The sequence below is a fragment of the Gorilla gorilla genome, chromosome 20 (assembly GCF_029281585.2).
Source record: "Gorilla gorilla gorilla isolate KB3781 chromosome 20, NHGRI_mGorGor1-v2.1_pri, whole genome shotgun sequence".
In the NCBI taxonomy this organism is placed as follows: Eukaryota; Metazoa; Chordata; class Mammalia; order Primates; family Hominidae; genus Gorilla; species Gorilla gorilla.
In genome coordinates, this window is record NC_073244.2 from 12,102,135 (window position 1) to 12,128,463 (window position 26,329).

Below are 26,329 nucleotides of genomic sequence, written 5' to 3' on the forward strand. Positions count from 1 at the left end.
CTCAGCTGTGAACCTGAGGACCTCACAAGTCCATGGGAGGAGGTGAGTGGGTCTGTGTGTAACATCTCCACATGCACATGTGGATGTAGAATGAGGTGCCTGGAAGTCATGTTCATTCTCTGGGGTGTCCCCCAAGAACCAGGGACATTGCCATGGCCAGAGACAGATGAGGGAGTCTGGTAGTGACCACCAATATGTAGAAGCTAATATTTATTTATTTATTTATTATTTTTTGAGATGGAGTCTCTCTCTTGTTGCCCAGGCTGGAGTGCAATGGCGTGATCTCAGATCACTGCAACCTCTGCCTCCTGGGTTCAAGCGATTCTCCTGCCTCAGCCTCCCAAGTAGCTGAGATTACAGGCATGCACCATCACGCCCGGCTAATTTTTGTATTTTTAGTAGAGGCGGGGTTTTGCCATGTTGGCCAGGCTAGTCTTGAACTTCTGACCTCAGGTGATCCACCCACCTCAGCCTCCCAAAGTGCTGGGATTATAGGCGTGAGCCACCTTGCCCAGCCTAGAAGCTAATATTTAGATGCCACATCCTTCAGTCACCCCAGTACCTGGTGACACAGTCCCACCAGCTCATGTGACAATGGTCACTGGGAGGCTGTGGACACAGAGGCGGAAATGAAAGAGGAAGGGGGGGTCATGGAGGGGAGATGCACGAGACAGCCCCCACAGTCACCAGGCTGCTGCTCAGAGATGTCACAAAGTCCATCATCTGCCTCAAGGCAGGGCAGCGCAGGACAAGGAGGACACGGAAGGGGAAACGGAGGAAGGAACCACGAGTGTCCCTCAGGTGCAAGTCCTGACCGGGGCTCTTTTCTCAAGTCACAGGCAAGTCGTTGGGTGGTTGGATAGTCAAGAGGCTGGCATGTCTCAGCAGTCCTTGTCATCACCCCGGATTTCCACATAGGGCAGCCCCACGGGCCAACTGTCCCGAGGCCAGTAGCGGACTTTGAGGGTTTCACCTGGCATCTCATAGTTGGCATCCACCAAGGCCATGGTGACCATGCCATAAGGGAAGGTGATGCTGATAAGCACATGCCTGTGGAATGCAGGGCGAAGGTGGTGAGGGCACAAGATACCCACAGCCTCACGCCGGCCCTCTTTTTATTTCTCATGGCTCTTGACCATCCATCCAGGGGAGCCTTCTGGGTCTGGCCTCCTGACTGCAGCCTTCCCCGACCGCCAGGTCCCAGTGTCTGGCTCTCCTCTCTCTGCTTCTCCAACCCCAGCCCCCAGGTGCCTACTCCGAGCTCTGGCATCTAGGATTCTCTGACTCTGGGCCCCCCACAGCCTCAGAGCATGTGCTTACCAGATGCTGTGCAGATAGAAGAAATGAATCCTCTGCCAGAAGCTGCAAAGCAGACGGTCACTGATCCAGCTGGTCAGAGCAACAGCCCATAAAACCACGGAGACCTCAATCAGGTGCCGAAGCTCCTTATTGCTGGTCCTAGAGAGGGGAGAGGGGGACCAGGGGCTGGCTCGGAGAGCAGCACCTGATGGGGCTGATGGGAAATTCCTCCTTCCACAGTGATGAGGTTCAGAGGCTGGGAGAAGGGAAAGAGCAGGAATTGAGGGTGCAAGCAGAGGGGGCCCAATCTCGTGCTTAGAACTAACACTGAGCATTTCCAGCACAACAGGTGCAGTTCCAAATGTCCTTGAAGCCAGGCGTAGTAGCTCATGCCTGTAATCCTAGCACTTTGGGAGGCTGAGGTTGGGAGGATCGCTTGAGCCCTGGAGTTTAAGACCAGCCTGGGCAAAATAGCAAGACCCCATCTCTAAAAAAAAAAAAAAAAAAAAAAAAGTTAAAATTAGCCAGGCATGATGGCGTGTGCCTGCAGTTCCGGTTACTCGGGAGGCTGAGGCAAGAGGATCATTTGAGCCCAGGAGTGCAAGGCTGCAGTGAGCCGTGATTGCGCCGCTGCACTCCAGCCTGGGTGACAGAGTAAGACCCTGTCTTAAAAAACAATAATAGGCCGGGCGTGATGGCTCACACCTGTAATCCCAGAAGTTTGGGAGGCCGAGGCAGGTGAATCACTTCAGGCCAGAAGTTTGAGACCAGCTTGGCCAACATGGTGAAACTCTGACTCTACTAAAAATACAAAAAAAAATTAGCCGGCCGTGGTGGTGGCCGCCTGTAATCCCAGCTACTTGGGAGGCTGAGCCACTTGAACCCAAGAGGCGGAGGTTGCAATGAGCCGGGATTGCGCCACTGCACTCCAGCCTGGGTGACAGAGCGAGACTCCATCTTAAATAAATAAATAAATAAAATAAAAAATAAATAAAAACAAGTAACAATAATAAATAAAACACCTTCGAATATTAACTCAGTCGGCTGGGCGCGGTGGCTCAAGCCTATAATCCCAGCACTTTGGGAGGCCGAGGAGGGCAGATCATCTGAGGTTAGGAGTTCGAGACCAGCCTGGCCAACATGGCGAAACTCCGTCTCTACTAAAAATACAAAAATTAGCCGGGCGTGGTGGCGTGCGTCTGTAATTTCAGCTACTCAGGAGGCTAAGGCAGAAGAGTCGCTTGAACCCAGGAGGTGGAGATTGCAGTGAGCTGGAATCGCGCCATTGCACTCCAGCCTGGGCGACAAGAGTGAGACTCCGTCTCAAAAAAAAAAAAAAAAAGATACTAACTCAGTCCTCACAAGGACTTTGTAGAGGAGTAAACTGAGGCACAGGTATTACACTATGCCTCACCCCACCCCATGGTTACACAGCTGGTAAGTGGCAGAGCTGGGATCTAAACCAAGTTTTTCTGACTGCACAATATTTATTCTTAACCAACAAGCCCTTTGGTGCTTGTATGTTTTGGGGTAGAGGTATGTGTGCCTGAACCTCCCAAAGTGCTGGGATTACAGGCATGAGCCATCATGCCCAGCAAGAATAATATATTTTTTGTAATCAGGGGAGTTAAATTATAAAAAAAAATTAGGGGTGAAATTGTATGAAATCTGGGAGAAATATGTAACAGATTGACAAAATGTGGGTGGTTGTTGTGGCTGGTTAGTGGGCGTGGGGAGGTTTGTGGGGCTATTTTCTCTGCTTGCATGTCTGTTTCTGGGTTTCATCATAAAAAGGACAAACTCTGCTGGGCACAGTGGCTCACGCCTGTAATCTCAACACTTTGGGAGGCCGAGGTGGGCGGATCACCTGAGGTCAGGAGTTTGAGACCAGCCTGGCCAACATGACGAAACTCCGTCTCTACTAAAAATACAAAAATTAGCCGAGCATGGTGGCATACACCTGTAATCCCAGCTGCTCAGGAGGCTGAGGCAGGAGAATCCTTGAACCCGGGAGGCGGAGTTTGCAGTGAGCTGAGATTACACCACTGCACTCCAGCCTGGAAGACAGAGAGACTCTGTCTCAAAAATAAATAAATAAATAAATAAAAATAAAGATAATGTAGGGTGGATGCAGTGGCTCACACCTGTAATCCCAGCACTTTGGGAGGCTGAGGTGGATGGATCGCTTGAGCCCAGGAGTTAAAGACCAGATTGGGCAACATGACGAAACCCTGTTTCTACAAAGAAAAATACAAAAATTATCCTGGCATGATGGCATACGCCTCTAGTCCCAGCTACTTGGGAGGCTGGAGTGGGAGGATTGCTTGAGCCTGGGAGGTGGAGGTTGCAGTGAGCCAAGATCACGCCCCTGCACTCCAGCCTCGGCAACAGAGCGAGGATCCGTCTCAAGAAAAAAAATAATAATAAGGACAAGCTCTGCAGTCAGTCAGGTTCAAATCCTGGCCCTGCTACTTGTTAGTGGGTGATCTTGGAGAAGGGACGTCCCCTCCGCCAGCCTGGAGTCAGGGGTGCTAGGAGGGGGATGGGAGCCTCCTGCTCAGGCACCTGCAGCCTTCACTCACTTCCTGTACTCCTGGCACACGATGTAGAGAATGTGCAGGGCAATGCTGTTGAGGGCGTAGGCGTTGACCGTGGGCCGCAGGAAGGACAGAAGGGTGCTGACCACAGTGGTGATGAAGACCAGGCGGATGAACTGGGACCTGGGGAGGAAGGGCCTCAGCTGTAGGCGGGAAGGGAGGTCCTGGGATTGTAGGCAAGGTCACTTGGAGATCCCGTGGCCCAGGTGGGTGAGGAAAGGACAGGATTCTGGGGAGCCCAGATAGGCTCAGAAAAGGGTCCTAGCCAGGCAGGGCACAGTGACTCATGTCTGTAATCCCAGCACTTTGGGAGGCTGAGGTGGGCGGATCACCTGAGGTCAGGAGTTTGAGACCAGCCTGGTCAACATGGTGAAACCCCATTTCTTTTTTTTTTTTTTGAGACGGAGTCTCGCTCTGTCGCCCAGGCTGGAGTGCAGCAGTGCGATCTGGGCTCACTGCAAGCTCTGCCTCCCAGGTTGACGCCATTCTTCTCCCTCAGCCTCCCAAGTAGCTGGGACTACAGGAGCCCGCCATCACACCCGGCTCATTTTTTATATTTTTACTAGAGACGGGGTTTCACCATGTTAGCCAGGATGGTCTCAATCTCCTGACCTCGTGATCCGCCTGCCTCGGCCTCCCAAAGTGCTAGGATTACCGGCGTGAGTCACTGCGCCTGGCCCTGGTGAAATCCCATTTCTGCTAAAAATACAAAATTTAGCCAGGTGTGGCGGCAGATGCCTGTAATCCCAGCTACTCAGGAGGCTGAGGCACGAGAATTGCTTGAACCCAGGAGGCAGAGGTTTCAGTGGGCCAAGATCACGCCACGGCACTCCAGCCTGGGTGACAGAGGGAGATTCTGTCTCAAAAACAACAACAAGAAAAAGGGTCCTAGCCAGGCACGGTGGCTCGTGACTGTAATCCCAGCAATTTGGGAGGCTGAGGTGGGAGGATTGCTTGAGCTCAGGAGTTCGAGACCAGCCTGGGCAACATGGCAAAACCCTGTCTCTACCAAAAATACAAAAAATTAGCTGGATGTGGTGGCATGTGCCTGTAATCTCAGCTACTAAAGAGGCTGAGGCAGGGATCGCTTGAGCCTGGGAATTGGAGGTTGCAGCAAGCTAAGACTGCGCCACTGCACTCCAGCCTGGGGGACACAGCGAGACTTCATCTAAAAAAAAAAAAAGAAGGAGAAGGAGAAGAAGAAGGTCCTGAGGCTCCCAAGTGGACTCAGCAGAAAGTCTCAGGGAGCCCAGGTGAGCCCAGGCAGCGTCTAAAGGGGGATCCCAGGGAGGACTCAGTAGGATGAGAAGAGGGTCCCAGTGGGCCTGGGAGAGCGTGATGGTTTCCAGGGCCCAGGCGAGGTCAGAAAAGGAGTTCAGGGGAGCCCAGCTGGGCTGAGAGGAGGGATCTCTGGGTCTGGGTGAATTTAAGAGATGTCAGACAGTGGCTCTCCAGGACCCAGTAGGGATTAAGGAAAGATGACAGGGGTCCCAGAGGACAATAGGGTGGGCTGGGGGGGTCCTGGAGGGCTCAGGTGGGTTAAGCCGGGTTAGAAGAGAATTTCACATGCCTGTAATCCCAGCACTTTGGGAGGCCAAGGCAGGTGGATCACTTGAGATCAGGAGTTCGAGACCAGCCTGGCCAACATGGTGAAACCGTCTCTACTAAAAATACAAAAATTAGCCGGGTGTGGTGGCAGGTGCCTGTAATCCCAGCTACTCGGGAGGCTGAGGCAGGAGGATCGCTTGAACCCTGAAGGCAGAGGCTGCAGTGAGCCGAGATCGCACCACTCCACTCCAGTGTGGGTGATGGAGCGAGACTCTGTCTCAAAAAGGAAGAAGAAGGAGGAGGAGGAGGAGGAGGAGGAGGAAGAAAAAGAAGAAGGAAGAGGAGGCAGAGAAGAAGAAGAAGGAGAAGGAGGAGGAGGAGAAGAAGGAGAAGCAGGAGGAGAAGGAGGAGGAGGCGGAGAAGAAGAAGGAGAAGGAGAAGGAGGAGGAGAAGAAGGAGAAGATTATTTCACAGGGGTCAAGGGTGGGAGTGGGGATCAATTAGATCAAGAGAGGGACCCAGGGGGTCTAAGAAGATCAGATGAAAGATGCCAGGAACACCAGGTGAGAGGCTCGGGGAGGAGTCCCTCAGGCACGGTAAGTGTAGACATGAGGTCCTGGAACTCCTGTTGGCTGCAACAGATTCTGGAGGAAGTCCCAGGTTATCAAAGTAGGATCAAGGGAGGGATTCCAAGAAACCAGGTAAGCTCAGGGGAGGGGTCTCCAGAAGCCCAAGTGAGTCAGGCAGAGTCAGGAGAAAACCCGAAGTGGTCAGGGGAGGAATTCCAAGGGCCCCAAAAGGGGTCAAGGGTGGGGACCCAGGGGACTCAGGTGAGCTCATGTAGAGTCAACTGAAGACTCAGACCCCACCCTGTCCAGACGGCCAGCCCCTGACCCACCTGTTCCCCCCCAGGAAGGAGGGGAAATAGCAGCGGGGCATCCATATGCTATAGCCACTGCCCAGGAGCCACAGGATGGCGATCTCGTCCAGCAGCTGGCCCAGGAAGCTGAGCGTCATGTGGAAATACATGGAGAACAGGCCTGAAGCGGCAAGGGCAGGCGGTCAGTGGGGCCCGCCACCTCCTAAACCCCCACTGCCTCCCGACTGTCACAGACCTGAACCACACCTCCCTACCTATGATCATGAAGAGGACCCAGACAACGTAAATGTAGCGGGAGCGCTTCTGGGCATACGGGTGCATCAGGAGCATCATCAGTGGCCCGAAGATGAAGAAGGGGATATTGGAGAACTGGAGCAGAGAGAGCCATAGGGAGGAGCTCGTCAGATAGGGGAGACGGAGGAGGCTGCCCTCTGTCCAGACACTCAGTCACCAGCCAGTCGGTTACCTGCTGCATTTCAGGCAATTCATCAACCCAGGATTTGTCAATCACTCACCTGTCAACCTTTCAGCCGACCCTTTTTTTTTTTTTTTTTAGATGGAGTCTTGGAGTCTTGCTCTGTCACTCAGGCTGGAGCGCAGTGGTGCCATCTCAGCTCACTGCAACCTCCACCTCCCAGGTTCGAGCGATTCTCCTGTCTCAGACTCCCGAGTAGCTGGGATTAAAGGCACGTGCCACCACGCCCAGCTAATTTTTTATATTTTTGGTAGAGACAGGGTTTCACCACGTTGGCCAGGCTGCTCTTGAACTCCTGACCTCAGGTGATCCGCCCACCTTGGCCTCCCCAAAGTGGTGGGATTACAGGTGTGAGCCACCGCACCTAGTCACTTTTCAGCTGATCTTGACCATCAGCGGGTCATCCATAGATCAATTTCTCGATCCGTTATTAGTTCATTCATTCATTCAGTGAGTGTGGCAAAGACTATCCACTAAACTTCCATATATATTCTCCTTCTCTTTTACTTTTTCTATTTATTTATTTTACAGTCAGGATGTTGCTGTCTGCTGCCAGGCTGGAGTGCAGTGGTGTGATCATGGCTCATTGCAGCCTCAATCAGCTGAGCTCAGAGGATCCTCCTGCCTCAGCCTCCTGAGTAGCTGGGACTACAGGTGCCCGCCACCCCACCTGGCTAATTTTCTTTTATTTTTTGTAGAGAAGGGGTCTCACTATGTCACCCAGGCTGGTTGCAAGCTCCCAGCCTCAAGTGATCCTCCCACCACAGCCTAACGTGTTGAAATTACAGGTATGAACCACTGCACCCAGCCCCTTTTCCTGTAAAAATAGTATCTCCCAAGTTTGAACTGGGCACACAGCTTACCCAGTGAAAGACTACATTTCCCAGCCTTCGCTGCAGTTCACTGTGGCCTTGTGGCCTTTTGACCTGCTCTGGCCAATGAGATAAGAATGTAAATGACATCTACTACTTCCAGGTCAGTCCTTTCAAAAACCACGTAAGGAAAGCTTGCCCCCTTTCCTCTTCCTGTGGGCTGAAATGTGGCCATGGATATCATGAGTTGACCTTGCCCTTGCAGACAAGGAAAGACGATGCAGTACCTTTTTGACAAACAGCATGAAGCAGAAATGATACTGTGTGACTTCTGAGGTTAGGTCATAAAAGGAACTGTGGCTTCCACCTTTCTCTATCTCATAGGACAAGACGTCCAGATCCTAAGCCACCACACAAGAAGACTGGCTACCCTTGAAGCCACCACGCTGGAGAAACCATGTGTAGAGACCACACTGAGATGGAGAGAGATGCCAGAGGAGGGCCAGTGGTTCAATTCTTCCCCATACAGTCATCAGACACATGAGTGAATGAAACTTCAGGTGATGGCCGGGCATGGTGGCTCACGCCTGTAATCCCAGCACTTTGGGAGGCTGAGGCAAGTAGATCACCTGAGGTCAGGAGTTCAAGGCCAGCCCAAAAAACATAGTGAAATTCTACAAAACAGTATGTAAATATATATTGTGAATATATATATATATATAATATGTGAATATATATTTCACAATAATGTAAAACAATACAAAAATTGGCCAGGTGCAGTGGATCACACCTGTAATCCTAGCACTTTGGGAGGCTGAGGCAGGCAGATCACTTGAGGTCAGGAGTTTGAAACCAGCCAGGGCAACATGGTGAAATCCCATCTCTACTAAAATACAAAAAAATAGCTGGGTGTAGTGGTGGGTGCCTGTAATCTCAGCTACTTGGGAGGCTGAGGTGGGAGAATTGCTTAAACTCAGGAGGTGGAGGTGGTAGTGAGCTGAGATCACGCCATCGCACTCCAGCCTGGGCAACAGACTGAGACTTCACCTCAAAAAAAAAAAAGGTCACAAGAACATTTGCACCCAAAATTAAATGACTCAAGACCCCGACGTGCTGACATCAGACTTTGACTCCCCACAAAGTCTCTCCCTGATATGTCTGAGCCGCGACAAGTCTCTCATATGACAAATACTTATATAATATGGGTGGAAATGTAAATGGGTACAACCTCTATGGAAAACAGTATGCAGAATTTTCAAAGAACTAAAATTAGGACTACCATTTGATCCAGCAATCCCGCTGCTGAGTATCTACCCAAAGGAAACGAAATCATTATACTAAAATATACCTGCGTTCATATGTTTATTGCAGCACTGTTCACGCAGGTGAAGATATGAAATCAACCCAATGATTGGATAAAGAAGGTGTGGTATATATACACAATGGAATTTTATTTATTTATTATTTATTTATTTATTTATTTATTTATTTATTTATTTTTGAGATGGAGTCTTGCTCTGTCACCCAGGCTGGAGTGCAGTGGCGCGATCTCAGCTCACTGCAAGCTCCGCCTCCTGGGTTCACACCATTCTCCTGCCTCAGCCTCTGGAGTAGCTGGGACTGCAGGTGCCTGCCACCATGCCCAGCTATTTTTTTTTTGTAGTTTTAGTAGAGACGGGGTTTCACCGTGGTCTCAATCTCCTGACCTCATGATCCGCCCACGTCGGCCTCCCAAAGTGCTGGGTTTACAGGCGTGAGCCACTGCACCCGGCCTTATTTATTTATTTATTTATTTATTGAGACAGGGTCTGTCTCCGTTGCCGAGGCTGGAATGCAGTGACACAATCATGGGTCACTGCAGCTTCGACATCCCAGGTTCAAGTAATCCTCCCACCTCAGCCCCCCAAGTAGCTGGGACTACAAGCATGCACCACCATGTCCAGCTAATTTTTGTTTTGTTTCGTTTTGTTTTGTTTTGTTTTTTGAGACAGAGTCTTGCTCCGTCGCCCAGGCTGGAGCACGGTGGCGCGATCTCGGCTCACTGCAAGCTCCGCCTCCCGGGTTCATGCCATTCTCCTGACTCAGCCTCCCCAGCAGCTGGGACTACAGGTGCATGCCGCCACACCCGGCTAATTTTTTGTATTTTTAGTAGAGGCGGGGTTTCACCGTGTTAGTCAGGATGGTCTCGATCTCCTGATCCTGTGATCCACCCTCCTCGGCTTCCCAAAGTGCTGGGACTACAGGCTTGAGCCACCGCGGCCAGCCTAATTTTTGTATTTTTTGTACAGATGGGATTTGGCCATGTGGCCCAGGCTGGTCTCTAACTCCAGGACTCAAGCAATCCACCCGCCTTGGCCTCCCAAAGTGCTGGGATTACAGGCATGAGCCACCACACCTGGCCTGGAATACTATTTAGCCATTAAAAAAAAGAATGAGCCCAGGTGTGGTGGCTCACACCTGTAATCTCAGCACTTGGGGAGGTTGAGACAGGCAAATCACGAAGTCAGGAATTCGAGACCAGCCTGGCCAACGTGGTGAAACCCCATCTCTACAAAAAATACAAAAATTAGCCAGGCATGGTGGTGTGTGCCTGTGAGTCCAGCTACTCGGGAGGCTGAGGCAGGAGAATCACTTGAATCTGGGAGACAGAGGTTGCAGTGAGCTGAGATTGTTGCACTGCACTCCAGCCTGGGTGAGAGAATAAGACTCCGTCTCAAAAAAAGAAAAAAGAATGAAATAGGCCAGGTGTGATGGTTCATGCCTGTGATTCCAGCAATTTGAGAGGCTGAGGCAGGAGAATTGCCTGAGGCCAAGAGTTCGCAACAGCCTGGGCAACATAGTGAGACCCCACCTCCATAAAAAATAAATTTAGAAAATTAGCCAAACATACTGGCATGTGCCTGTAGTCTTAACTACTTGAGAGGCTGAGGAGGAAAGATTGCTTGAGCACAGGAGTTGGAGGCTGCAGGAGCTGTGATTGTGCCACTTCACTCCAACCTGGTTGACAGAGTGAAACCCTGTCTCACACACACACACAAAGAATGAAATGCCTTTGTGGCAACATGGATGGAACCGGAGGACATGATCTTAAGTGAAACAACTCAGAAACAGAAAATCAAATATCGGGCCAGGCGCGGTGGCTTGCACCTGTAATCCCAGCACTTTGGGAGGTGGAGGTGGGTGGATCATGAGGCCAGGAGTTCGAGACCAGCCTGGCCAACATGGTGAAACCTCGCCTCTACTAAAGATACAAAAAATTAGCCGAGCATGGTGGTGCATGCCTATAATCCCAGCTACTCCAGAGGCTGAGACAGGACAATCACTTGAATCCAGGAGGCAGAGGTTGCAATGAGCCGAGATCGCACCACTGCACTGCAGCCTGGGCAACAGAGCGAGACTCCCTCTCACAAAAAAAAAAAAAAAAAAAAAGAGGTCAGACTTCACCACCACACAATACATACATGTAACAAAACTGCACTTGTACTTCTTCAATTTATACAAACAAAAGAAAAACATGAAACCGTCACATGAGCTCAGAAACAAGTCTCTTTCCCTCCCCATCATTTTTTTTTTTTTTTTCTGAGATGGAGTCTCATTCTGTCACCCAGGCTGGAGTGCAGTGGTGCAATCTCGGTTCACTGCAACCTCCGCATCCTGGGTTCAAGCGATTCTCCTGCCTCAGCCTCCCAAGTAGCTGGGACTACAGGCGCGTGCCACCATATCCGGCTAACTTTTGTATTTTTAGTAGAGACGGGGTTTCACCATGTTGGCCAGGCTGTTTTCAAACTCCTGACCTCAAGTGATCTACCCACCTTGGCCTCCCAAAGTGCTGGGATTACAGGCGTGAGCCACTGCACCCAGCCCCAGTTATTCCTTTATAGCAACACAAACTGAACTAAGACAGGTGTGGAAAGACAAACAAGTGATTGATATGAAACGGACAATGTCAGTAAATAGATTATGACTACAGTTCTGGACTGCAAGCCCTTCTCTTCAGTGGTCCAAGGACAGATGGGACAGGGGCCATGCCAACGCCTCCATGCGCCTCTTCTCAGCCCGTGACCCTAGTTCACTTACCTCCATTTGTGCTGATGCACACATACTCCCAAACAAACACAATGTTCCCTCTGCCTCCAACCAAACACCAGCCCTTGAATATCAATGCGTGCCTGAAGATACTGACCCAACCAGTCTCCCAGATTCAAAAGCATCCATTGAAACATGTCTGGGCCTTCAATAAATAAAGTCTAAACCCTTAAACTTGGCTTATAAATTCCTTCCATAACTCATCTCTCTCCAACTTTTGTTGTTGTTGTTTTGTTTTTTGTTTGTTAGTTTTGTTTTTGTGTTTTTTTTCTTTTTGAGACAGAGTCTTGCTCTATCACCCAGGCTGGAGTCCAGTGGGGCAATCTTGGCTCACTGCAACCTCCACCGCCTGGGTTCAAGCAATTCTCCTGCCTCAGCCTCCTGAGTAGCAGGGATTACAGGCACTCACCACCATGTCTGGCTAATTTTTGTATTTTTAGTAGAGGCAGGGTTTCATCATATTGCCCAGGCTGGTCTTGAACTCCTGAACAAAGCAGATCCACTCACCTCAGCCTCTAAAAATCTCCATTAAAACATGTTCAGGCTGGGCGCGGTGGCTCACACCTGTAATCCCAGCATTTTGGGAGGCTGAGGCGGGCAGATCACGAGGTCAGAAGATCGAGACCATCCTGGCTAACATGGTGAAACCCTGTCCCAAAAAAAAAAAAAAAAAGTACAAAAAATTAGCCGGGCATGGATTACAGCTCACACCTGTAATCCCAGCACTTTGGGAGGCCGAGGTGGGCCGATCACCTGAAGTCGGGAGTTCGAGACCAGCCTGGCCAACATGGAGAAACCCCATCTCTACTAAAAATACAAAATTAGCCGGGTGCAGTGGCACATGCCTGTAATCCCAGCTACTCAGGAGGCTGAGGTAGGAGAATCGCTTGAACCTGGGAGGCAGAGGTTGCAGTGAGCTGAGATCACACGATTGCATTCCAGCCTGGGTGACATAGTGAGACTCTGTCCCCCAAAAATAAATAAAAAATAAAAAATAGACCAGGCACAGTGGCTTACGCCTGTAATTCCAGCACTTTGGAAAGCTCAGGCAGGCGGATCGTGAGGTCAGGAGATCGAGACCATCCTGGCTAACACAGTGAAACACCGTGTCTACTAAAAATACAAAAAAAAAAAAAAAAAAAAAAATAGCTGGGTGTGGTGGCAGGCGCCTGTAGTCCCAGCCGCTTGGGAGGCTGAGGCAGAAGAATGGCGTGAACCCGGGAGGCGGAGCTTGCAGTGAGCTGAGATCGTGCCACTGCACTCCAGCTTGGGCGACAGAGCAAGACTCCATCTCAAAATAAATAAACAAATAAATAAATAAAATGTTCATGCCTCCTGTAAATAAAATCTAAACTCTTTTTTTTTTTTTTTTTTTTGAGATGGAGTTCTCTCTGTCGCCCAGGCTGGAGTGCAGTGGCAGGATCTCAGCTCACTGCAAGCTCCGCCTCCCGGGTTCACGCCATTCTCCTGCCTCAGCCTCCCAAGTAGCTGGGACTACAGGTGCCCGCCGCCACGCCCGGCTAATTTTTTTGTATTTTTAGTAGAGATGGGGTTTCACCGTGTTAGCCAGGATGGTCTCGATCTCCTGACCTCGTGATCCACCCGCCTCGGCCTCCCAAAGTGCTGGGATTACAGGTGAGAGCCACCGCACCCAGCCAAAATCTAAACTCTTAAACTTGCCTTATAAAATTATTCCTGGCCGGGCGTCGTGGCTCATGCCTATAATCCCAGCACTTTGGGAGGTTGAGGCAGGCGGATCACGAAGTCAGGAGATCGAGACCATCCTGGCTAACACGGTGAAACGCCGTCTCTACTAAAAAATACAAAAAAAATTAGCCGGGCGTGGTGGCGGGCGCCTGTAGTCCCAGCTACTCGGGAGGCTGAGGCAGGAGAATGGCGTGAATCCGGGATGCGGAGGTTGCAGTGAGCCGAGATCGTGCCACTGCACTCCAGCCTGGGCGACAGAGCAAGACTCCGTTTCAAAATAAATAAATAAATAAAAAATAAAAATAAAATTATTCCTAACTCATCTCTCTCCGACTCAAAAAGAAAAAGAAAAAAAAAAAAGAAAACAAAGATGGAAAGACGAGACGGGTGGTGGGATGAAGAGGGTGCTCCCCTGCTGCCTGGCCCTGACTAATGCCTCTTGGTTTCTCTTCGCTTGTATCAGTAAAAGCAGGACACATCATCAATGGTACCTTGCAGGCTGATGCGGGCCATGCACAAGATAAGGCATTGCAGAAGTGCATTGCCCAGGATGTGGTATGAGCTCAAAAAATAGCTGGGGCTGCTGCTGTTGTTATTGTTGAAGGAGATAATAATAATAACAGCCTGTTATGGGTATCGTTATTCCAAGCTTAGCGGCCAGCAGAGTCCAGCCAGGAGTTATCAACAGTGTCCCTAAGCGCTCAGAAGGAGGACAGAGACTGTGGGTGGAGATACTGACTAATGGGGGACCCGACCGGCTCCGGAGTTTCCAATAACATCAGAAACTGCCTGGATGCCAGGGTCTCCCTCCCTGCCTTCCGGGGCTCAACCCCCACGTTCCCTGCTTCTCATCCCACCCAGGCTCTGCCAGGCGGGGGAGACACCTGTCTGGGATCCCATCCAAAGCCAGCCCAGTCCTGAACTCTGGACACAAGTGAGCTGGACCTTCTTGGTCCCAGCTCCAGCAGGTGACATCACCTCCCTCCCTTCGTTCGTTCATTCATTCATTCATTCATTCATTCATTCATTTGTCCAAGCATTCCTTGAGTACCTACTATGTGCTCAAGGACCATACCAGTGTCTGAAAACAAAGTCCCTGCCTTCTCGGGGTGTACACAGTCAGGACAGCAGGGGACCTCCTGTCCCTGGTTTTCCTGCTCCTACTTCCAGAGGCTGCTGTGAGGATTACAGAGTTAAGTGCCACAGGACCAGGGAGCTCTGTGTGTTTTGCCCCCTCCCCACCCTGTATCTAGAACACTCTTTGGCACATAGTAGGCGCCCAATACATTTTAGTAGAAAAGAATGCACATACCGGAGGCTGAGGCAGGAGAATGGCGTGAACCCGGGAGGCGGAGCTTGCAGTGAGCTGAGATTGCGCCACTGCACTCCAGCCTGGGCGACAGAGCCAGACTCCGTCTCAAAAAAAAAAGAATGCACATAAATAATATAGAAGGGGCCGGGCGCAGTGGCTCATGTCTGTAATCCCAGCACTTTGGAAGGCTGAGGTGGGCAGATCACTTGAGGTCAGGAGTTCAAGACCAGCCTGGCCGACATGGAGAAACCCTGTCTTTACTAAAAGTACAAAATTAGCCGGTGTGGTGGTGGATGCCTGTAGTGCCAGCTACTCAGGAGGCTGAAACAGGAGAATCACTTGAACGTGGAGGCTGCAGTGAGCTGAGATCGCACCATTGCACTCCAACCCCCGTGACAGAGAGAGATTCTGTCTCAAAAAAAAAAAAAAAAAGGAAAGAAAGAAAAGTTTGTTGAATACATCTCCAACATCTCCTCATTCTTCGTCCTCATTGCCAAAGCTCAAACTCCCTCCCACCACCCACACCTGGCCTCTGTCACCAGTTGAGGACAGCCACCTGCATTCATTCCAAACGTGCCTGCTAATGTTGGAGGGACGAAGTGTGCACCGGCCACAGCACAAGACTTAATTGCATGAATTAAAATGCGTATATCTCGCTCTGTCGCCCAGGCTGGAGTGTAGCGGCGCAATCTCGGCTCACTGCAACCTCTGCCTCCCAGGTTCAAGCAATTCTCCTGCCTCAGCCTCCTGAGTAGCTGGGACTACAGGTGTGTGCCACCACACCTGGCTAATTTTTGTATTTTTAGTAGAGACGGGGTTTCGCTATATTGGCCATGCTGGTCTGAAACTCCTGACCTCAGGTTATCCGCCTGCCTCGGCCTCCCAAAGTGCTGGGATTACAGGTGTGAGCCGCTGTGCCATCCAAAATGCACACAATTAATTCCTAATCACCAGTAATTAAGTGGTCTCACAGCACCATGGTTAAGGGAGAGACTCTAGGACCAGGCTCTTTAAGAAGCTGCAACTTTTGTGCAATTGTAATTTGCATACTGTGTGGCCCTAGGAAAGAAATATACCCTCTCTGAGCCTTGATTTCCCCATCTGTAAAATGGGGAGCATAATTGTACCTACTTCATAGGATTTTATGAGGATTACAGTTGGTGCTAATTATTCAATGAAATGAATAAATACCTAATAAAATTAATGAATGTCACTTTGACATCTCTGGGTGCTGTATTCACTCGTAATAAGAATAGCTACAATGTATTCAGTGCTTAGGATGTGCCAAGAGCTGTGGGTTGTTGTTTTTTTTTTTTTTAACATCCCTATTTTTAAAATCGAGACATAAATCACATACTATAAAATTCACTTTTTTAAACTATGCAATTCAGTGGGTTTCAGTATATTAATAAGGCATGCAACCATCACACTAGCTAATTCCAGAACATTTTCTTTCTTTTTTTTTTTTTTTTTTTTGAGACCAAGTCTCACTCTGTCGCCCAGGCTGGAGTGCAGTGGTGTGATCTTGGCTCACTGCAACCTTCGCCTCTTGGGTTCAAGCGATTCTCCCGCCTCAGCCACCTGAGTAGCTGGGATTACAGGCGCCCGTCACCATGCTTGTCTATTTATTTATTTATTTATTTGTATTTTTAGTAGAGATGGGGCTTTGCCATCTTGGCAAGACTAGTCTTGAACTCCTGGCCTCAAGTGATCCACCTGCCTCAGCCTCCCAAAGTGCCGGGATTACAGGTGTGAGCCACCCCATCTGGCCGAAATACATTCTTTAAAAAAAGAGAGTGAACGCATGAGTTTTTCCTCCTTGGCACATCCCACTGCCTGGCATCTTGTAGCCTTGACTTTGGCTTATTTTCTGCTTCTCCATCCCCAGAACATCAGCCCCACCAGGGCAAGGAGTTTGTTGTTTTTTTTGTTTGTTTGTTTGTTTTGTTTTGTTTTGTTTTGTTTGGGACAGAGTCTCACTCTGTTGCCCAGGCTGGGGTTCAGTGCGCGATCTCAGCTCACTGCAACCTCCGCCTCCTGGGTTCAAGCGATTCTCCTGCCTCAGCCTCCCAAGTAGCTGGGACTACAGACACGTGCCACCACACCTGGTTAAGTTTTTAAATTATTTTTAGTAGAGACAGGGTTTCACCATGTTGGCCAGGCTGGTTTCGAACTCCTGACCTCAGGTCATCCGCCCGCCACGGCCTCCCAAAGTGCTGGGATGACAGGCATGAGCCACTGCACCCGGCCGGCAGGGAGTTTTGGTGCTTGGATCACTGCTGTGTCCTCAGAGCCTAGAACAGAGCCTGGTGCTCCTGCAATTCTTGTTGAATGAAGAAGAAATTGTTGTCTCAACAACTCAAACCCCTCCATCAGCCCCAGGATGCTTGGAGGGAAGGGTCACCAACACCTGTTTTCTTCAAAGGAGAAAGGAGGTCCAGAGGAACCTATCTTGCCTGGGAGTATCATGGGCTAGATCACTGGTTTCATGCATGTAATTATCCAACTTACGGCATCTGCCTTCCCTGGGTCAACAAGATTTATATACAAATTCATCCCTAAGTCATTTGTAATTGCGATAAAAAATGAATAAATAAAATAGAAACTGTAACACTGTTACCCAAGTGCGTGGGGCTGAATACATTCTAGTGAAATATTATGCAGCTATTTAAAAGGATGCTTTTCATCTAAAGATGTAAATGAAAGACTAAATATGTAGCAGAAATACGTAGCAGCTCTTGTTTGACTTCCAGGACTCAAGCACATCTTTTTCTTCTCTTCTGCTCTCTTTCCCCAAACTCCTACCCCACTTGACAAACTCCTATTCATCTTTCCATGAAGACCTTTTCCTGGGTGCCCTTTTCCATGAAGCCTCCCAACACCTGGGCTGACTCCTTGGGTGTTTTCTTCTCCTGTAGCCACAACCATGAGTGTCTGGGCTCTGCAACCTCAACCCCAGACTCAGCTCCTTGCAAACCGAGCAACAAGAAAGCAAAAGATTCTTCTTTGGACAATGATATGGTTTGGCTGTGTCCCCACCCAAATGTCATCTTAAATTGTAACTCCCACAATTCCCACGTGTTGTGGAAGGAACCCAGAGGGAGGTGATTGAATTATGGGGGTGGGTCTGTCCTGCTCTGTTCTCCTGATAGCAAATGAGTCTCATGAGATCTCATGGTTTTAAAAACAGGAGTTTCAGCCGGGTGCAGTGGCTCATGCCTGTAATCCCAGCACTTTGGGAGAACAAGGTGGGTGGATCACCTGAGGTCGGGAGTTCAAGAACAGCCTAACCAACATGGAGAAACCCCATCTCTACTGAAAATACAAAAAATTAGCTGGGTGTGGTGGTGCACACCTGTAAGCACAGCTACTCAGGAGGCTGAGGGAGGAGAATAGCTTGAACCAGGGAGTCAGAGGTTGCAGTGAGCAGAGATCATGCCATTGCACTCCAGCCTGGACAACAAGAGTGAAACTCTGTCTCAAAACAAACAAACAAAAAACAAAACAGCCCAGGCGTGGTGGCTCACACCTGTAATCCCAGCACTTTGGGAGGCCGAGGTGGGCGGATCATGAGGTCAGGAGATAGAGACCATCATGGCTAACACAGTGAAACCCCGTCTCTACTAAAAATACAAAAAATTAGCCAGGGGTGGTGGTGGGCACCTGTAGTCCCAGCTACTTGGGAGGCTGAGGCAGGAGAATGGTGTGAACCCTGCAGGGCAGAGCCTGCAGTGAGCAGAGATCATGCCACTGCACTCCAGCCTGGGCGACAGCAAGACTCCGCCTCAAAAAAAAAAAAAGAAAAAACAAAAAAATGGGAGTTTCCCTGCACAAGCTCTCTCTCTTTGCCTGCTGCCATCCACGTAAGATGTGACTTGCTCCTCCTTGCCTTCCACCATGATTGTGAGGCCTCCCCAGCCACGTGGAACTGTAAGTCCCTTAAAACTTTCTTTTGTAAATTGCCCAGTCTCTTTTTCTTCTTTTGCAAATTGCCCAGACATAAAGGTAAGTCTTTATTAGCAGAGTGAAAATGGACTAATACAGAGAAGCATTTTCCTGCCCTCCCATCTTGCTTTTGGTAGGGCCTGACACACCAGAGGCATCCAGTAATTAATTGTCTTTGCTGTGGATATTGACAAGAAGGACAGCAGAAGAGGGAGGCATGAGTGGATCTCACATCCATACTTGTAATTTAGAGCTCATGAGACCTGCCATTGCGTGTAGCTCAGAGAGGGGCAGGTCTCCTCCTGGGTCACACAGCATTCAGGGGAGAGCTGGGACTGGAACCCCACTGCAGAGGCCAGCCTCAAGGAGACTCAGGAGAGGAGGTGAGGAGAGTGTTGGAGATGGCGGCACTGCAGACTATCTCCCCTCCACCCCCTTCTGATTCTGATCTCCTCATTTCTCTCTTTTTATTTTTATTTTTTGAGACCAAGTCTTGCTGTGTCACCCAGGCTGGAGTGCAGCGGTGTGATCTCAGCTCACTGCAATCTCCACCTCCCAGCTTCAAGTGATTCTCCTGCCTCAGCCTCCTAAGTAGCTGGGATTATAGGTGTGCGCCACCACACCTGGCTATTTTTGTATTTTTTGTAGAGATGGGGTTTCACCATGTTGGCCAGGCTGGTCTGGAACTCCTGACCTCAAGTGATCTCCCTGCCTTGGCCTCCCACAGTGCTGGGATTACAGATATGAGCCACCACACTTGGCCTCTTTTTAATTTTTTTTTAGAGACAGGGTCTCGCTCTGTTGCCCAGGCTGGAGTGCAGTGAAGTGATCATAACTCACTGCCTCCAGGACCTGGGGGACCTTGAAACTTCCACCCGCACCATTTGAAACTCTCTGCCAGGCGCGGTGGCTCACGCCTGTAATCCCAGCACTTTGGGAGGCCAAGGCAGGCGGATCACCTGAGGTTGGGAGTTCAAGACCAACCTGACCAACATGGAGAAACCCCATCTCTACTAAAAAAAAAAATACAAAATTAGCGGGGCGTGGTGGCACGTGCCTGTAATTCCAGCTACTTGGGAGGCTGAGGCAGGAGAATCTCTTGAACCCAGGAGGTAGAGATTGCACTGTTGCACTTTAGCCTGGGCAATAAGAGTGAAACTCCATCTCAAAAAAAAAAAAGAAAAGAAAAGAAAGAAAAACAAGCAATGGGGAAAGGATTCCCTATTTAATAAATGGTGCTGGGAAAACTGGCTAGCCATATGTAGAAAGCTGAAACTGGATCCCTTCCTTACACCTTATACAAAAATTAATTCAAGATGGATTAAAGACTTAAACGTTAGACCTAAAACCATAAAAACCCTAGAAGAAAACCTAGGCGTTACCATTCAGGACATAGGCATGGGCAAGGACTTCATGTCTAAAACACCAAAAGCAATGGCAACAAAAGCCAAAATTGACAAATGGGATCTAATTAAACTAACGAGCTTCTGCACAGCAAAAGAAACTACCATCAGAGTGAACAGGCAACCTACAAAATGGGAGAATATTTTTGCAACCTACTCATCTGACAAAGGGCTAATATCCAGAATCTACAATGAACTCAAACAAATTTACAAGAAAAAAACAAACAACCCCATCAAAAAGTGGGCAAAGGATATGAACAGACACTTCTCAAAAGAAGACATTTATGCAGCCAAAAAACACATGAAAAAATGCCCATCATCACTGGCCATCAAAGAAATGCAAATCAAAACCACAATGAGACACCATCTCACACCAGTTAGAATGGCAATCATTAAAAAGTCAGGAAACAACAGGTGCTGGAGAGGATGTGGAGAAATAGGAACACTTTTACACTGTTGGTGGGACTGTAAACTAGTTCAACCATTGTGGAAGGCAGTGTGGTGATTCCTCAGGGATCTAGAACTAGAAATACCATTCGACTCAGCCATCCCATTACTGGGTATATACCCAAAGGACTATAAATCATGCTGCTATAAAGACACATGCACACGTATGTTTATTGCAACACTATTCACAATAGCAAAGACTAGGAACCAACCCAAATGTCCAACAATGATAGACTGGATTAAGAAAATGTGGCACATATACACCATGGAATACTATGCAGCCATAAAAAATGATGAGTTCATGTCCTTTGTAGGGACATGGATGAAATTGGAAATCATCATTCTCAGTAAACTATCACAAGGACAAAAAACCAAACACCGCATGTTCTCACTCATAGATGGGAATTGAACAATGAGAACACATGGACACAGGAAGGGGAACATCACACTCTGGGGACTGTGGTGGGGTGGGGGGCGTGGGGAGGGATAGCCTTAGGAGATATACCTAATGCTAAATGACGAGTTAATGGATGCAGCACATCAGCATGGCACATGTATACATATGTAACTAACCTGCATATTGTGCACATGTACCCTAAAACTTAAAGTATAAAAATAATAAAAAAAAGAAAAAAAAAACAAACAGAGAGAAGAGAGAAGAAAGAAGGAAAGAAGGAAAGAAAGAAAGAGAGAGAGAAATAAAGGAAGGAAGGGAGGGAGGAAGGAAGGAAGGAAGAAAGGAAGGAAAGAGAGAGAGAGAAAGAAAGGAAGGAAGGAAGGAAGGAAACTCTCCTAAGTTGTCATCAACCCAGAAGAAGGCTGTGCCTGGAGGCCACCAGGCCAATGCAAGCAGGAGCAAACTGAGAGAGCCCACACCTGGACCTCTTCCCCTTCCCTACTCAAGCCGCCCCTCCCACACCGCTGACCTCTGTTCCTGTTGGATGACCCTTCCTGGCTCTCTCTGCCCATCTGCCAAATGCCACTGGTTGCCCCAGCTGACCCCACATCATGACTCTCCTCTGTTCATAAGCCACCCCATGGCTCCCCAGGGCTCTCAGGACAGAGCACACAGTCCTCAGCCTGACATTCCCAATTTGGCTCCTGAAAACCTTTCCAGTCCTTTCTCTCACCCTTCAGTCTCTCCCTCATCGACTGGGGAGACTCCCCCGGGCTCCGCTTAAAGCCGCTCACTATTTCCTGCCAGGCTGTGCCGTTCCATCTCAAGACCTTGGCCGGGTGCAGTGGCTCAGGCCTGTTATCCCAGCACTTTGGGAGGCTGAGGTGGGTGGATCACTTGAGGTCAGGAGTTCGAGACCAGGCTGACCAACAAAGTGAAACCCTGTCTCTATTAAAAATACAAAAAATTAGCCAGCCATGGTGGCAGGTGCTATAATCCCAGCTACTTGGGAGGCTGAGGCAGGAGAATCGCTTGAACCTGGGAGGCAGAGGTTGCAGTGAGCTGAGATCGTGCCACTGCACTCCAGCCTGGGTGACACAGCCAGACTCCGCCTCAAAACAACAAGAACAACAGCAAAGACCTTTACATATGCTATTCCCTTTGCCTCCAAACCCTTGAGCTGGGCGTGGTGGCTCATGCCTGTAATCCCAGCTACTCTGGGGGCTGAGACGGGAGGACTGCTGGAGTGCAGGAGTTCAAGGCTCCAGCGAGCTATGATCACACCGCTGTACTCCAGGCAGGGCAACAGAGCAAGACCCTGTCACTACAACAAACAAACAAAATTCAAAGGCTTAGAGGACATCTACTCATTCTTTTTAGACTTGGTTTCCACGGTATTGTTTGTTTTTCGTTGTTGTTTTTGTTTTTGTTTTATTTTGAGGCAGGGTCTGTCCCTGGTTTTGTCCCTCAGGCTGGAGTGCAGTGGTGTGATCATAGCTCACTGCAGCCTTGAACTCCTGGGCTCAAGCGATTCTTCTGCCTCAGCCTCCGGAGTAGCTGGGACCACAAGTGTGCACCACCATGCTCAGCTATTTTTTTTTTTTTTTTTTTTTTTTTTAGAGACGGAGTCTCGCTCTTTAGCCCAGGCTGGAGTGCAGTGGCACCATCTCGGCTCACTGCAAGCTCCACCTCCTGGGTTCACCCGCCACTCTCCTGCCTCAGCCTCCCGAGTAGCTGGGACCACAGGTGCCCACCACAATGCCTGGCTAATTTTTGTATTTTTAGTAGAGACGGGGTTTCACTGTGTTAGTCAGGATGGTCTCGATCTCCTGACCTTGTGATCCACCCGCCTCAGCCTCCCAAGGTGTTGGGATTACAGGCGTGAGCCACCGCGCCCGGCCTATTTTTTTTTTTAATTTTTTGTAGTGATGGGGTCTTGCTATATTGCCCAGGCTGGTCTGAAACTCCTGAGCTCAAGTGATCCTCCTGCCTCGGCCTCCTAAAGTGCTGGGGTTACAGGTGTAAGCCACCACACTTGCCCCCCAGAGCATTGTTGATGTTCTTTCCCCATTCAGCAAGCAGAGACCTTATGCCCCATTCCTCTGACACCCCGCTTCTGGCACCCCCTTCCTCTCTCCGCCTCAAGCTAACCATGGGGCTGAAGAAATCTGTTTCTAATTCTGGGTCTCTTACAACCTGGGGACACCGAGCCTCCTCCCTGGAATCCCAGGATCATCCAGCAGCGGTGGGTTTATAGCATTTTGATTGAATAAATGAATGAGTCCATCAGTGAACACAGGATACGTTTCCAACATTCTAACCAAGCATGCAAACCGTTACGTCTTCATCTCTCCCCACATTGTAGCTACAGGAACATACTTTCTCCTTTCTCAATCTGACCAGCTCTTCTTTGACTTCCAGAACTGAGCACATCTTTCCCTGCTCTCCTGCTATCCTTCCCCACTTGGCAAACTCCTATTCATCTTTCAAAACCCAACTCCTACATGTCCTTTTCTATGAAGTCTCCAAACACCTGGGGTGAGTTCTTGGGTGTTTCCTGTTTCTGTAACCCTGACCATGAGCTGCTGGGCTCTGCATGCTCCCAAACAGAGCAGCAAGAAAGCAGGCCGGGTGCAGTGGCTCATGCCTATAATGCCAGCACTTTTAGAGATTGAGGCAGGCAGATCGTCTGAGGTCAGGAGTTTGAGAGCAACCTGGATGACCTGGTGAAACCCTGTCTCTGCAAAAAATACAAAAATTAGCTGGGGATGGTGGTGCACACCTATAATCCCAGCACTTTGGGAGGCCGAGGCAGGCGGATCACAAGGTCAGAAGATCGAGACCATCCTGGCTAACACGGTGAAACCCCGTCTCTACTAAAAATACAAAAAATTAGCCAGGGGTGGTGACGGGCGTCTGTAGTCCCAGCTACTCAGGAGGCTGAGGCAGGAGAATGGCGTGAACCCGGGAGGCGGAGCTTGCAGTGAGCCAAGATCACACCACTGCACTCCAGCCTGGGTGACAGAGCAAGACTCCCTCTCAAAATAAATAAGTAAATAAATAATAATAAAATAAAAAAATAAAATAAAATAAATAAACACTCTTTGGCCTGTGGGCAAAGTTCAGCCCACTGCCTTGTATCTTGTGTCCCACAAGCTAAGAATCATGTTTACATTTTCAAATGACTGAAAAATTAAAAGATTATTTTGTGACAACTGAAAATTATATGAAATGCATTCAGTGTCAATCAAAAAAAAATTGGCCAGGCGCGGTGGCTCGTGCCTGTAATCCCAGCACTTTGGGAGGCCGAGGTGGGTGGATCACGAGGTCAGGAGTTCGAGACCAGCCTGGCCAACATGGTGAAACCCCATCTCTACTAAAAATAACAAAAAATAGCTGGGCATGGTGGTGCTCATCTGTAATCCCAGCTACTCAGGAGGTTGAGACAGGAGAATTGCTTGAACCTGGGAGGCAGAGGTTGTGGTGAGCCAAGATTGCACCACTGCACTCCAGCCTGGGCGACAGAGTGAGACTCCATCTCAAAAAAAAAAAAAAAAAATTATTGGCATACAGCCACACCCATTTATTTATCTATTATCTATGGCTGGTTTTCAGCTACAGTGGCATAGTTGTGTAGTTGACACAGAGTCTGGATGGCCCAGAAAGCCAAAAATATTGGCCAGGCGTGGTGGCTCATGGCTGTAATCCCAGTACTTTGGGAGGCCAAGGAGGGTGGATCACCTGAGGTCAGGAGTTCAAGACCAGCCTAAGCAACAAGGTAAAACCCCATCTCTACTAAAAATACAAAAATTAGCCGGGCGTGGTGGCAGGTGCCTGTAGTCCCAGCTACTTGGGAGGCTGAGACAGGAAAATTGCTTGAACCAGGGAGGTGGAGGTTGCAGTGAGCCAAGATCGAGATTGTACCAGTGCACTCCAGCCTGGGCAACAGACTGAGACTCCATCTCAAAAAAAAAGTCAAAAATATTTACTAGCTAGCCGTGTACAGAAAAGGTTGGCCCTGGGTGCAGTGTCTGTAATCCTATCACTTTGGGCAGTGAAGGCACAAGGATTACTTGAGCCCAGCCTGGCAGCATAGCAAGACCCCATCTCTATACAAAACAATTTTTTTTTAGACAGAGTGTCACTCTTTCGCACAGGCTGGAGTGCAGTGGCACCATCTCCACTCACTGCGACCTCCACCTCCCAGGTTCAAGCAATTCTCCTGCCTCAGTCTTCCAAGTAGCTGGAACTACAGATGCATGCCACCATGCCTGGCTAATTTTTTTTTTTTTTTTGTAATTTTGATAGAGAGGGGGTTTCATCATGTTTTCCAGGCTGGTCTTCAACTCCTGAGCTCAAGTGATTGGCCCACCTCGGCCTTCCAAAGTGCTGGGATTACATGTGTGAGCCACTGTGCCCAGCACCCATCTGTATAAAAATTTAAAAATTAGCTGTGTTTGGTGGCATGCACCTGTGGTCCCAGCTACTTTGAAGGCTGGGGCAGGAGGATCACTTAAGCCCAGGAGGTCAAGGCTGCAGTGAGCTATGATGGCACCACTCCATCCCAGGCTGGGCAATAGAGTGAGACTGTGTCTCTAAAACAGGTAAAATAAAAATAAAATAAAATAAACATGAAAAGAAAAAATTTGCCACCCACTCCACCCTTTTGAACTGTATGATTTATTAGCTATGGGTTTGGGATACTCAGAAGCGTTTTGGAGGAGAAGGTCTTGGGGAAGCCCTTTCTCACATAACTCTGATTCTATTCCTCATCCCTTGACCTGTTTGGAAAGAGGCTTTTTGATAGAATAGAATAGAATAGAATAGAATAGAATAGAATAGAATAGAATAGAATAGAATAGAATAGAATAGAATAGAATAGAATAGAATAGAATGGAACAGAACAGAATAGATCCAGGTGTGTTTGTACCAGGGAAGGGTAAGTCTCGTTTTGTGCAACTTTTGTTTCTGTATGATACACATCTGGAAAGGCAGGTACAGGGTGATGATGATGTAAAATTTCTTTCATAATAGGTGTTCTGATCAGAGGAGTTTGACAACTGCAGCCTTACCCGGTAGCTACAGGTGGCTCAATTTATTTTATCTGGGGACAGGCTATAGCAGAATCCAGTGGAGGACAATTTTGCCTGAGATAAGAACACACAGCTATACTCAGGCTCAGGACACACCTGAATCAGCCCTTTCTAGGTGCTTTTTATTTTTTAGAGACAGGATATTACTCTGTTGCCCAGGCCGGAATACGGTGGTGCAGTAACAGGTTAGTGCAGCTTCAAACTCCGGGACTCAAGCAATCCTCCTGCCTCAGCCTACCAGCTAGTTTTTATTTTTATTTTATTTTTAATTTTTTAATTTTTAATGGTTTTTTTTTTTTTTTTTTTTTGAGATGGAGTCTTGCTCTGT

General features: G+C 48.9%; 1 protein-coding gene across 1 annotated transcript in view; it reads right to left on the reverse strand.

The window, feature by feature from the left end:
* Positions 1–243: 243 nt before the first annotated feature.
* ACER1 (alkaline ceramidase 1) overlaps positions 244–26,329 on the reverse strand; it is a 29,841-nt gene continuing 3,755 nt past the window's right edge. The window contains exons 2-6 of the mRNA XM_004059840.5: positions 6,579–6,693; positions 6,343–6,484; positions 3,882–4,019; positions 1,321–1,458; positions 244–1,050 (exon numbers count right to left, since the gene is read on the reverse strand). Coding sequence (XP_004059888.1) covers positions 882–1,050; positions 1,321–1,458; positions 3,882–4,019; positions 6,343–6,484; positions 6,579–6,693 — 702 coding nt within the window. The 3' untranslated portion in view covers positions 244–881. The remainder of the gene's footprint in view (positions 1,051–1,320; positions 1,459–3,881; positions 4,020–6,342; positions 6,485–6,578; positions 6,694–26,329) is intronic.